The sequence below is a fragment of the Typopeltis vanoorti genome, chromosome 3, assembly GCF_054136105.1.
Source record: "Typopeltis vanoorti isolate ZY-2024b chromosome 3, IOZ_Tvanoo_1.0, whole genome shotgun sequence".
NCBI classification, from domain to species: Eukaryota; Metazoa; Arthropoda; class Arachnida; order Uropygi; family Thelyphonidae; genus Typopeltis; species Typopeltis vanoorti.
Genome location: NC_143551.1, coordinates 85,099,707 through 85,114,412, shown reverse-complemented (window position 1 = coordinate 85,114,412; position 14,706 = coordinate 85,099,707). Strand labels below are relative to the sequence as shown.

Below are 14,706 nucleotides of genomic sequence, written 5' to 3'. Positions count from 1 at the left end.
AAACTATAGAGGTATCAGTATACTAAATTCCTGTTACAAAATATATAGCAGAATCTTAAATAACAAACTAATGAAATATTCCGAAAACTTTATTCTAAGAGGTACAGAATGGATTTAGAAAAGGACGATCATGTATAGACCCAGCCTTTTGCCTAAAATTAATAGTAGAGAAAAGAAGAGAATATAATTTGGAAACACATATTGCATTTATTGACTTTGAAAAAGCATTTGACAAAGTTAAAAGAAACATATTATTTAACATATTAAAAGAAAGACAAATACCAAATAATATCCTAAAAACTATCACAAGTATATATGAAAATAATCAAATACAAATAAGATTAAATCACGAGCTATCATATACAAGAGAGATAAACCAAGAGGTCTGACAGGGATGCCCCCTCTCAGCAACGCTTTTTAATATCTACTTAAATGAAATAATAATAAAATGGAGTAAAAATTTACACCAAGGAATTAAACTTTCACCTACAGTTAACTTAAACACTCTCCTCTTTGCAGACGACCAAATAATAATTACAAATTCTGAAGATAACTTGCAGAAAGCTATTTTAAATCTAAATGAGATATCCAAAGATTATGGTATGATAATATCAACAGAAAAATCAAAAAACCATGGCCTTTAAAGGACAAGATCCAGCAAGAACTAAAATAGTAATAGATAACAAGATCTTAGAACAGGTGAATTCATTTAACTACCTAGGATGTATGATAACATATGAAAATGAAAAAGATATAAACGTAAAAATTGCAAAATATTTAAAAATAACAGGTGTAATTAACTCTATATTTAAACCAAACCTAGTTCAAAAACAAACCAGGCTAAAAGTATACAATACATTAGCCTTACCAGTCTTAATGTATGGAAGCAAAATCTGGACAATAAAACAAAAAGACAAACAAAGATTAACAACAGCAGAAATGAAGTTTATGAGAAAAACTGCAAAGTATACCCTATTTGGTCACAAAAGAAACGAAGATATTATGAAAGAATTAAACCAAGAACCAGTAATAGAAAAAATTAAAAAATATAAACATAAATGGATGGAACACGTTCAAAGAATGAAAACAGAAAGATTACCAAAACAAGCCTTAAAGTACAAGCCATTAGGAAAAAGAAAACCAGGACGTCCTCTTAAACGATTCAACGATGACTTCTAAGGCCGGAACAGGCCATACTAGGCCTAAATCCTTGATACGTATGATGATGATTATTTTTTAAGTGAAATCAAAATAAAAATCGCGTTATAAAATTAATAATTTTGCCAAGAAATAATAAATGGTAAGCTATATGTAATTTTTAAACTTTAATTTCATTAATCGAAGATTTTAATCCAGCCCTCACATGATGTTGCCGATAACCCCCCCAAAAAGGAAAGCCGTTTCCTTGGATATAAAAATTTAAATTTTAGATCGTCTTCAAACTGGGGAAGGTGCAATGGCTGTGGGTAAGCATTTTGGAGTCCGTGAATCAACTGTCAGATCTATAAAGAAAAATGAAGAGTCTATTAGAAATGTGGTATGCTCTAGTACCAAATCGGGTGCAAAATTAGCATCATACACAAGAGATGTTGTTCTAGAAAAGGCTGAAAAAGCTTTAGTGATGTGGATAGAAGATAATGTACAAAAAAGAATGCCAGTTGACGGAAATTCCATCAAGCAATCAGCATTGAGATTTTATGAACAGATTAAAAAATTGCATGCAGATACTTCATCTCAATCGAGGAAAAAATATGAATTTCATGCAAGCAATGGTTGGCTGGCTAAGTTTATTAAAAGACATGCTCTTCATGATATAAAAATTAAAGGTGAAACGGCTTCTACTGATGAAACAGCTGCTAAAGCATTTCCACAAAGACTTACTAAAATAATTGAAGATGGAGGTTACACTCGTGAACAAGTTTGGAATATGGATGAAACCAGCCTTTTCTGGAAAAAAATGCCAAACAGAACTTACGTATCAAAAATGCAAAAAACTGTTGGTGGGTTCAAAGCAGCAAAGGATCGCATAACACTCCTATTTTGTTCGAACGCTTTAGGAGATCAGATGTTAAAACCACTGCTCATAAATCGATCATTAAGACCAAGGACAATGAAAGGCGAAGATTTTCAAAAATTGCCAGTTCATTGGATGGCCAACAAAAAAGCTTGAGTGACCATTGATATTTTCACTGAATGGTTCCACAAACATTTTGTGCCAGAGGTTAGATGCTATTTGAATGACAAGGGTCTTGAATTTAAAGTGTTTTTGATTCTTGATAATGCACCCGGTCATCCTGCTATAGAACACCCAAATGTGCAGTTTTTTTTTTCTGCTGCCCAATACCACATCATTGCTACAACCTCTAGATCAGGGTATAATTGCGACTTTTAAAACATATTATGTCAGACGAACATTTCAGTACGTTTTGAACAAGCTAAATGATGATGAAACACTGTCAGTTATGGATGTGTGGAAAAAATTTTCAATTATGGATTGTATTGATCAGGTTCGATTATCGCTATCTGAATTGAGACCAGAAACTATGAATGCATGCTGGAAAGCTATTTGGCCTGCATGTGTTAAAGAGATTGCTCCTGTTCCCTTCAATCATACTACAGAATTCCCCAACATAATAAGTTTGGCATGTGAAATGGGCGGAGAAGGATTCGATGATCTTACTTCGGCAGATATCAAAGAATTGTTAATTGATAAACCTCTTAGCAAAGACGAAATAGTGGAGATTGTTTCTGAGACTCCTGAAAGCGAAGAAGTTAATGATAATAATCATTAACTTCTTTGCGTTTCAGGAAAAAGTAGGATCAATGATAATGATCCTACTTTTACTGCTGATATTATTAAAGGAGGTCTTAAACTGGCCAGTAATTTAGGCAATTATTTTGCCCGACATGATCCAAATGAAGAACGTGCTGGGAAGTTTTCACGTGAGCTTAAGTTGTTAATGTCTTCATACAGAGAATTATATCGCAACTTATCTAAAGCATCAACACAGCGATTAATAACTGAGTTCATGCCTAAAACTACTGAAACAACCAGTGGTACTTTTGTTCAAGAAATGACAAGAAGAATTCCACAAGTTGAGGCGGAAGTCGATGACGATAATACCATATCTAGTAGTTCTAGTGATATTACAGTCTCACGAAAACGAAAGCTTTTGCGTTTATTGTCAGAAACTGATAGTGAATAACATAATTTTTTTATAGAATCATTAGCAAACAATTGAAATATGTTTTCTTAAAGTTATTAAAATCTTTATAAGTATGTGTGTTCTCCATGAAATGTAAATAAAAATCTTATGATCCTAACGAATTTAATGTTTGTTTTTTTCATTATTTTGCTTATATTTCAGGTTTGGAACCAATCTTCACTTTTTCTATGGAGTCAGTAGTTCTTTTTACACGAATATTTATGCGTAATTTTTAGGAACATATCTATCACGTAAAAAGAGGTTTAGGTGTACTTGGTTTAATCCATTATCCAAGTGTAAGCAAACAAAGTTTGCACCTGAAGTATTTTCAGGATTCGGGCAACTCGTGGTAAAGGTGGTATTGACTTCCCATCACTTGCTTTAGTATCCCATAATGATGCAAAACACATCTCCTTGGGGACATGTATAATGCTATGCATTAAGGGAAGGATCATTACCCAGACTGGTAATGATCCTTACCGCTTCATCTATACAAAGGTTTCGACCTTTGTATAGATGAAGCGGGCTCTAAAAATAAGACAATCCAGAAAGATCGTCCAACTCAGCATTGTTCCAGTCAGTGACAGGCTCACCTCATCACCAAGAAGAACTTCTCAGCATTGGCTCTACCCAGTGGCAGGCTCACCCCACCATCAAGCAGAGCCATAATCTCAGCGATGGCCCCACTCAAAGACAGGCAAAAACCTACCTACAAGCGAAGCCTGGAGGTAGGTTTTTGAGGGTTGAAACCAGTGCAGGGGTGCCTCTCAGAGCCAGATCCACCCCTGCACTGGTTTCAACCCTCATTTGGGTCTCATCAGTGAATAGGTAGACCAGACCGGTTTCGACCTTTATTGAGGTCTCTTCAGTGGGAGCCAGGCCCACAGGTGATACTAAGGTTGAAATAATGCAGAAATCATATTTTCATATACGAGTTGCCAAAAGGTGTCACACCTTATTATTAAATTGCTCTGGATTAGAGAAAAGTGGTTGGAAGTTTCTTCATTTGGTTTTTCATTTCAGGTGTAAACTTGGTTTGCTTACACTTGGATAATGAATTAAACCAAGTGTATAAATTCTTGGTATCTTTAATTTATTTATGAGTTTATGAAAATTGCATTCCTTCAATCTGTCTTTATACTCTACCAAATTTATACCAAAGACTAGATACTGTCCCCCCCCCATCAACCGTCTCTGTATTCTTTAGGTGACCAAATCAGTACATAATAATCCACATGACCTGATGAAGATTTTATATGATCAAACTTAACCTCTCTATTTCTGCATGTCAAGGTCCTCCACATTGCTATAATCCGATGTGATGACTTCACAATTTGTGCAATGTTACCCCCTAAATAAGAAAGTTTCTGCACCAAGTGGCATATACTTTGCAACACATACTTGCCTACCAAATTTCAAAAATCTTACACTTTGCAACAATGAAGTGACAGTTCTGCTCACTTGTCCACTCATATATTCTATTCAAATCCTCTTGTAAGGCCACAACATCAACATGACTCCTCATTGTTTACCCAATTTTGTATCATCTGCCATATCTATATATCTCCAGTTAAACCTGTTCCTATATCATTAATATACAATTTAAACAACAATGGCCATAAAACAGACCCCAGCAGCATACCACTAGTTACTTTTCTCTTTTGGGATACTGTACCCCAAACCCAACACAACGTTTATAGTAACACCGATCTGACAGTCAATCGCCTATTAGCTCTACCCAGTGGCAGTGGCAACTTGTCATGTAAAAATCTATCAAAAGACTTTTATATAATGACATCATATAAAAGAAATGCTAGATCTTTTGACTGCAAGTAAATAAGGTGAATGATGTTCTGATACATTCTCACAGTAGAATGGCTAATGTTAAACAGTCAGAGATGGGTAACTATTGTCTTTATAATCACATAATTAAAATGTAGAACTAGATGGAAAGGATATTGGCAGTACATGGGAAGTACTTAAAAAACACATTGAGATGCAATATCAGAATATGTCCCTAGAGGGGTTCTAAGAATAAACAGAGTGGGATAAATAAACAAGAATAACCAAGAGGTTCTTATGAAAAAGATTATGTGGAAAGAATACTGCATAAGGATGATGCCAGTTATGAAAATTATAAGGTGCAGATCAGAAGAGTTACAACTATTGTATGGAAAGCTATAAGAGCATGAAAAGATACTGGCTCTTCAAGCAAAAAAAGACAATCCAAAAGAATTCTGTTGTTATGTTGCAAGTAAAAAAAGAATGAATGTGAATGAATCTCTCATTAATGTGAATAGTGTGCTGATGCAGAAGAGATGATTCAACTTAATAAGCGCCCACTTTGCTAAAAGCTATCAACCTAGTAACAACACTGAGCTTTACACTAGAGAAAAGAACTCAGGTGTATGAGGATGAGGTATACTAGCTGTTGTACAAACTGATTATGAATTTGGTGATAGGTACTAATAATAAAACAACATAGATGCTAAAAGAGTATTCAGCTGAATTGGCAGTATAATTCGATTCTCAGCACAGGAAAGATTCCATAGAAGTGGAAAGAATACATGATAATTTCATTGCACAAGGGTGGTGCAAAGACTGATGTATCTATCTATTGACATATCAGTATCTCTAGAGTGGTGGTGACAATTTTGGAAAAATTGATAAGAGATCACATACTTTGCAATGAACAGCATGGGTTTACTAAGGGAAGGTCCCATTTAAGTAACCTGCTCACATTTTATAATAATACCACAGATGAGTTAGACAAGGGAAATGGATACACAATGATTCTTTTGTACTTTGCTAAAACTTTGGACAGGATTCAGCATGGAAGACTGTTGCATAAGTTGGAGGATATGGATTGGATTATAAATTACTATTCTGGATAAAAGAATGTCTGAGTGACAGATATCAAAAAGTGATGTATTGGGGATCTTTGTATCATCAGCAAATAGCTTCATGTCACTTGTTAAATTCTTCCCAATGTCATGCAGCTATTTGCTGATGATGCAAAAATTGACAGGGTAACTAGTAATGCAGAATATACTAGAACTGGGGAATTGAAAATGACTATCAGTCCAATGTTATTAAATGTAAAGCTAATTATTTTGGTGTAATGAGATAGCTAATGGTGTATTATACTGCCAGGATTATGGTAGAAAAACTGAACCCCTGCCAGGGATCTTGGAGATTCAGTAGATAGGAAGTTGAAGTTCAGAGGTCATATAGTAAAAATTGTGAATTCAACTCAGAGAATAACTGAAATGTTGAAACAAACACTGACATGTAAGAATAAGGAAGTCATTTTGCCTCTTTATTTTATAAGGCTTTGATAAGAGCTCATCTGGACTATTGGGTGCAGATCTGGACTCCTGGTTTTCAATACAGTGGAGAAGGTCAAAGGAAAGTGTTAAAGATGATATCATGACTATGGAATGCAATTATAAGGAGAGATTGAGAATTTGTGGACTGCAGATACTAGCAGAGAGGAAAAAGAGGAGGTGATATGATAAACACCTACAAACTTCTGAAAGAGTACCACAGGATACAATTAGATAGAATTTTTCATTTTATAGAAGTAGCAGGGAGGGGGGGGATGAGAGGGATTCCATAAAAGTTGAGAATGAATGCAGTTCAAGACATGGGGTGAGAGTTAAATTTTTTCTCATAGAGTGGTGCATAACTGGAATGGCTTGCCTTTGAGATTGTGAGTGCAGATAGCATGAATGAATTCAAGAGAATGTAGGGCATGGTGTGAGTATTATGTGCTCCCTCAATAAGTCCCTGATAGCCTGGAGGTCTCTTGTAGTAATAATAATAATAATAATATTGAATTTTGTGTGTGTGTGTGTGTTTGGAATCGGAGGCCATTTACCAAGATTAGTTATGCAAAAATTAGTAAGAAGTCAGCAGATTGCTTTTTCTGTGGGTAAATATCAATGTCATAGTGCAAAAAGAGGTAGAAGCAAGGTGTTGTCTAAACCTTATAGCCAATAGTTTTTGCAAAAAAACCAGAAAGCATGATTGCCATTTGAATATATGATGCAAAATTTCCCACTTTTGGTGCTCACTTTCAAAATCAGTTTTAGATGTGTTGATGTGTTATCAATTTGCTTGTAGCTATTTCTGGCTTTGGTATAGACAGAAAAGAAACATGGATATTTTAATTAAATCAACTTGTGATATATCTAGTTCTTGTTTATGAAAAAACAATGAAAAAACAAATTTATAATTTCAAAATTATTTTTATTTTTCAACATAATCTCCCTTAAGACTAATACATTAATTCCAGCGATGCTCCGGTGCCATTATCCTGTCCCTGTAGTGGTTCTCAGTAAGATCTACAAAATACCCCTCTACAGCTGCAATCATCTCTTGATTCGAAGAAAAACGCTGATCAGTGAGGAAGAGTTTTAGTTTTGGGAAGAGATCAGAAGTCAGAGAGAGCCAAATCTGGGGAATAGGGTGGATGTTCTAACAATTCATAGTGCAGATCCCTTAATTTTCCCATTGCTATAACACCTCTGTGGGCAGGTGCATTGTTCTGATGAAGGATGATTTTTTTTTTTTCTGCAAAAAGGGTCTTTTCTCGTGAATTTTGTCATCTAGTCTGGTTAAAAGATCGGAATAATATTCCCCGGTTATTGTTTTATCCTTTTCAAGATAATTAATAAACAAAATGCATTTAGCATCCCAAAATACCGATGCCATGACCTTTCCTGCTGATGGAACCAACCTTGTCTTCTTTGGCGCTGAACAACTGGCTTCTGTTTGGATTTTGCTGTGCAATGGTGAATCCAAGTCTCATCCACAGTACTAAATCGATGCACAAAATCAATTTTATTCTTGTTAAAACGCTCCTGCAATGTTCAGAGATTTTCATGTGAGTGCGTTTTTGATCTGCAGTGAGCAAGCGTGGCATCCATCTTGCACAAAGCTCTTTCATATGCAATTCTTCACGCAAAATATATCCTACACATTCTTTTGAAATGCTTATAGTCTCAGCAATTTCACGTGCTTTGACTCACCGTCATCCAATACCATAACGTGCACTTGATCAATGATTTCTGGTGTTGTTACACTTTTTGGACATCCTTCACGTGGATCATTTTGAAGGCTGGTATGGCCACGTTTAAACTCGGCAGCCCATTTCTTAATTGTCAAAAATGAAGGAGAAAAGTGCCCATAAACTTTCATGAACTTTGAATGAATTTCTTTTGGCGTTAAACCTTCTTTTACAAAGAATTTTATAATCGCACGGTACTCAATTTTATCCATTTCAAGGTATACAGACAATACTTTTTCAGACAGCAGAATGACTTGCAATTTCACATGGATGCTTATGACAGATGTACCCACTTAGAAATAAAAAATCTTGCCGATAGTGTTGCCATCTATGGTCAACGATGAGAACTTTTCACACCACCCTCGTACTTCCAGAAAAAAAACAACTTAGATTAAGTGGTGTGAATTTAAAACAGAAAGGGAAACAAATATTTTCATATCAGTAAGAATTGCTTTAGTGTTACATTCAGTACAAATGGAAGAATGAAAACAATCATCTAATCAAGGAAATGAGACATAAAAATCATGAAAGTCATCCCACTGGGGAATCCTACAATGCTAAATAACACTGAGGCATGAGTAGGTGTAGTGATGAAAGGCATTGCTCCATGAGAAAAGAAATCAATAATAGACTGTTGTCTGAATTGCCTAGATGATAAACCACATCCACAGTATACTTATTTATTATTGCTCTAGTGAGCAAGAGATCCAGTGATCCAAATTAGAGTAAATGTCCGAGCCTTCCTATCTGCTTGAGTAGTTACTGTTGAGAACACTAACATCTCCATAGAAGATAACCTGTATTAGAAAAGTTGAATTAGAGATAACCAATGTGTAGAGAAAGAAAAGCAAAAAAGTTCAGAATGGGTAATGGCATCAGGAGAGCAATAGAGATAGAAAATGAATTTATTACAATGGAGCATTGAGATTTTTAGTCAAAGAAGATTAAAAAGAGGAAATAATGAGTTGGAAACTCTAACATGGTATATCAGAGCAAATTTACACATAAATGCCACTTCTGTGACAGAAAGAGTCAAAGCAAGTACAACTGGGAAAAAGTGAGGTGAGTTGTGATGGAAGAAGCTGAAACTTAAATTCCTAGAAAATGTAGGTGTGGTTTTGCATTCTGGAGATGGAAATCATCATTGTCGAAGTTGGAACTAAGACCACATATAATTATGAAATGAATCTGGAAAGTTTATATGCATGTAACCTATTCCTCTTTGCTGATTTGGCAGTTGGAGTACCAAGATAACTGCTTCCACCTTTATCTAATTGCTGCTTGAAAAAGAAAGAACAAACTAAAGCCTTAAATTTGATATTAATTCATTTGAATGTAAAACTTTTCATGCTACATAAACAATGACGTTAATGAAATGATATAAACAGCATACCTCCAATCAGATAAATTTTCAGCAACTCTGTCAGACAGCAAACTAATTATAGCATGTCCATCACTGCTGTAAGCTAATTGCTTGCTGTGTTCTGGTGTTAGACAGTTGTATAAAAGCATACAACTATATTCTTGAACTTTGGCATCATTTATTCCTAACAATGTCCTAATTCATACATAAATTACATCATTATGGTCATACAAAATTAGAATTTAATGAACAAAAAACTTCAATTATATAATATAATAGCAAGTCTTTTCTCTTGATTATAAAGTAATTATACTTAACAAGAAATTATATTATTCTTTTTATGCATTACTCAAGGTTGAGCACACGAAGTAACATTGCAATAGAAGTATTGCAATGCTATTTCATGTGGAGGAAAAACAAGTTCACATTAAATTGTCTTAGTATCCCATAATGTACATCAGACTTCCTTTCAGACATATATATTGCCATGCATTATGGGAATAGGTAGTACTCAACTAATTTCAATCTTTATTAAATTCTAATCAGTGGCAGATAGATCCAGAAAGATAGCACATCTGAGATTTTTTGAGTTTATTAAAATACTCTGGATGACAGATAATTGTGGCAAATATTTATGCTTTGTTACAAAGTAAACTGCACTTAGCAAGAAATTATATTATTGTTTTTATCCTTTACCCAAGCAAAAGTACACTGATGTGAAGTCATCCACCTCCATATACAAGTAACAAGAAAATTACATTTGGCATAATTGGAAATCATATTACACTTTATATAGAACATTACACATAATAAAACTGACTATATTTAACAACTTCTGTATAAGACATCTGGTACACTGAGTTCCAAATATGATGTATAATTAAAACACTTTAAGGAATTGAACAATGTAGTTAAGGATATAAATTAAATTAAACTTTAATAAATATTTTCTGATATTTCGGCAACGTCACGTTGCCATCTTCTAAAGGAACTTACAAAAAAAGGCACTACAACACAGAAACTGGGAATGAAGAGATGAAGCTATTGTTCTCCTAACAGTCCTGATGGTGCCCTCTAGCAGGCTAAGTAGGTGTTCTTGGCCGTTGGGCTGAAGGTCTGCTGATGTAGGCCTCCCAGATTTGGGGCAGTCGCATACAACCAAATTTGTTGAGGTTTGGAGAATTTCTTAGGGCTGAGGCTGATTCCATAAGGAGTCTTTCAAATTTGTATTTGCTACGGTGTATCACTGTAGCTTTCTTCCACCGTATTCTGTGGCATGTATCCAGAGCATGGTCCACAAGCCCAGAATGACTGTATTTGTGAAAACGGATGTAGTCCTTGTATTCCAAAATTCTGATATTCGCTGTCCTGCCTGTTTGGCCAAAGTAAGACAGTTTACAACTGCAAGGGACCTGGTAACATCAGGTCCCTTGCAGGTCTAGGGGAAGTGGTTGGTCTTTAGTGGAGCGGATAAGGGATGCCAATTTTCTGTAAGGTTTGTAACAGGAGGTCAGGTCATGTTTTTTTAAGATTTTGGTAATCTTTTCCGAGGTGCCTCGGATGTAGGGAATGGTGATGGATTTAGAGTAATCCTTGTTGTGGAAAGGGGGGAGGGGAATCTGTGGTTTGTAAGTTCTAATATTTTTTGGATTTTTTTTTTTTGGGGGTGGGGGTAGCCATTGGCTGAGAAAGTGTTGAGGATGTGATTTAGTTCAGTGTTTAGGGCCAAGTCGTTTGAACAGATTAGTTTAGCCCCGTTGTACAGTGTTTTCACTACTCCATATTTGTGATGGGGGTGGTGGGATAGTTGGTGAATGTATCTGCCTGTATGGGTGGGTTTTCTGTAAACTGAGAAAACCAAGGTTCCATTAGGCTGGCGGGTGACTAGTGTGTCTAGGAAAGGAAGGTTGTTGTTTTCCTCTTTTTCCAGAGTGAATTTGATTCTGGGGTGTTGGTTGTTTAAGTGTATTAAGAAGGTGAGAAGTGTTTCAGAGACATGTGGCCAAATAGCGAACACATCATCAACGTAGCGAAGCTATATGGCTGGTTTTTGTGGGGCAGAGGCTAAGGCTTTTTCTTCAAAGGTCTCCATAAAGAAATTGGCCAAGGGTGGGGAGAGTGGTGAACCCATGACTGTCCCCTCTATTTGTTTGTAGAATTTTCCCTGCCAAACGAAATAGCCTGAGTTCATTGTGAACTGAAACAAGGCTGAGATGTCGGGAGAAAATTTAGCTTGGATTAGCTCTAAAGTTTCCTTGAGTGGGACATTTGTAAATAAAGAGGAGACATCAAAGCTGACCATTATGTCAGTATGTTGGAGTGTAAGGTTTTCTATGCTGGCTTTGAAATGGGCTGAGTTTTTTATGTGTGATGGTGTGTTGCCAGTATAGTGTGTGAGCTCTTTGGTCAAATGTTTAGCTAATTTGTATGCGGGGGAATCAATGCCATCCACTATGGGACGTAATGGCACATTTTCTTTGTGTATTTTTGGGAGTCCGTAAATATGGGGGGGGGGGTATAGGGTTAAACGGCTTTAATCTGTTGGTAACTTCTACAGGCCAAGAAGTGACTCTCTTAAGGAGCCTGTGAAGTTTTCTAATTTGAGAGTTGGTGGGATTGTAATTGATAGGGAGGTAAGTGGCCCGATCTAATAGAAGAGCATTCAGCTTACCTGTGTAGTCCTTTTGGTTAAGTACTACAGTTGCATTTCCCTTATCTGCTTTGGTGATAACTAATTCTTTATTATTCTTCATTTCCTGTAGAGCTTTATATTCCTTGTTGGATATGTTGGTTTTTGGTAGTCTTGTTTGGAATTTATATTTTAATTTATATCCTTAACTACGTTGTTCAATTCCTTAAGTGTTTTAATTATGCATAACCAACGTATAAGCCTGTCTACAAGAAATAAACATAATGTAATGACATACTTTCATCGTAAAAACATTTTCAGTATATCCCTTCGCTTTTTTATTCGATAATTTTGCTAATAATTTATCTTAATAAGTATTTTATTTATATAAATTAAAAAAAAAAATTAACACACAGATGTTTGAATAACAGAATAACTGTAATTGCAACATACTGTAACCTAATAACATATTTGTAATTTACAGCATTTATAGCATGCAAGGAGGTTGTTTTTCGATGAAAATAATTTCTCATATTGCAGTATTCTTAAGTGAATTCATATAATATCACTGTCACTGAACTACAAACAGTGCAAAGTTGTTAACCCAAAAATCTCGGCCTCATGTCCTTTAGCACTATGTTACTGACTGGGATGATCCCTGGAATTGCTACATCTCTTTTCTATAGCCTCATTACTGTTTCTTGCTCTCTAATCTAAATACCAACTCTAACCAAATAACTAAAATAATCCTTATTGGAATGAATGTTTTCATTTCCCACTCCATGCAAAATTCCCAACTACTTGCCAAAACCCTGGTTCTGTTCTCCATCTAATATGCCAGAAGAGTCCAAGATTTTTTTTTTTTTTTTTTTTTTTTTTTTTTTTTTTTTTTTAAAGGAGCATATCTTATAACAGATCAAATTGAAATTAGCCACTTCGCATTCAGCCTACACTACAGCCCAAGACACCTGGTAGAAAAAAAAAAATTAACAAAGCCATTCTAAGCATCAACTAAAGATAAGGCTAATATGTTGACAATGGCCTTCTGCAACTTTATTTAGATGACCATGGAAAAATCATCTCCAACTACCATGAACAATTGTCCCTCTGATTTTCTGTCAGAAAGATTTAAGAAAAATGCTCAGTCTAAATACTAACAAGGTCTGGATAGTATCTCTTCAATTGTGCTAAAGTTATACTCCAGAATTAACAACCAATTTGTATTGCCCACACAAACTGTCACACTCATCTGGCATTTATTCCATCATGGAAGCAAGTCTTTATCAAATCTATTCTTAAAAAAAAAAAAAAGGCAGATAAAAGTCTGCCATCAAATTATCATCCCACCACCCTAATCTCAATCCTCTCAAAAATAATGGAGAAGGTTATTAACAGCTAACTTCTTCACTACCTCAAGGCTCATCCCTAGTATATATTCTACCTTCTTCTGGTTCCACAGCAAATCTTCTGTCTATCCCTACTAGCTTTGGATATAAGTAAAGAAAAGTTTGGAGAAAGTCACATTGGTCATCTTGACATTTCTAAGGCTTTCTTTTTTTTTTTTTAAATGTGAATATCTTAAATAGATCAAGCTGAAATTAGTAGCGTTGCATTCAGTCTACACTACAGACCACAACATCTGAAAAAAAAAAAAAATCAACAAAGCCAACCATTTTTAGCTATTTGTGAGACTGGACATTACTTTCAGAAAATGCCCAACTTAGAATACTCTGCTTCTGATCTACTGTGGATAAAGGTTTTCTTGTCCCATTCAGTAATGTTTTCTTCTGTATTTACCACTCTACAAATTTCAAAAACCATCCTGACTTCTTCACTTTTCAAATTTGGTACAGAGGTCCTCTTACCAAGCTGCCAACTTATAGTCTTCCTTTGTGACTGGGTTAGCAGTTTGATACCTGGTCATTCACCCATCCTGTAACATGTATTTATTGTGAATGGTTTCCGCTCACCATTTTCTATTAATGCTAGTACAGTTTTGTGTTTTTGCATGCACACACACACACACACACACGCGCACGCGCGCGCACACACACACACTCTATCTCCTATACTTCAATAATCTTCTCACTCCATTCTTTTTCAATCTACAAACCTCATAGTGCTCAAACAATTTGTGCTTCAGGATCTTACATAACCTACGTTTTAAAGCACAGTCGTGTCTTACTTTTTGGAAAAAAAGATACCTTCTAAACTGTTCAAATTTTTTTTATGCTTAAGATACCTTCTAATCAGTTTTCTTTTTCTAATAAAAGCTTAGTGCTCTGGTTATTTCAAGCAATACTTCTTGCACACAACTCCTAAATTTTAAAAATCCCAAATCTGTCCAAATAAGAATGTGAGCAGCTATCATCAACACCAATACACTCCTCAGTTTCAAACTTATTATACCAACTTCTCATCCTCCTCTTTTATTCCA

General features: G+C 35.3%; 1 protein-coding gene across 1 annotated transcript in view; it reads right to left on the bottom strand.

Annotated features, from left to right (window-relative positions):
* Positions 1-14,706, bottom strand: part of LOC150108343 (ataxin-10) — a 173,154-nt gene that overhangs the window by 113,921 nt on the left and 44,527 nt on the right. The window contains exon 5 of the mRNA XM_090390449.1: positions 9,671-9,835. Coding sequence (XP_090246575.1) covers positions 9,671-9,835 — 165 coding nt within the window. The remainder of the gene's footprint in view (positions 1-9,670; positions 9,836-14,706) is intronic.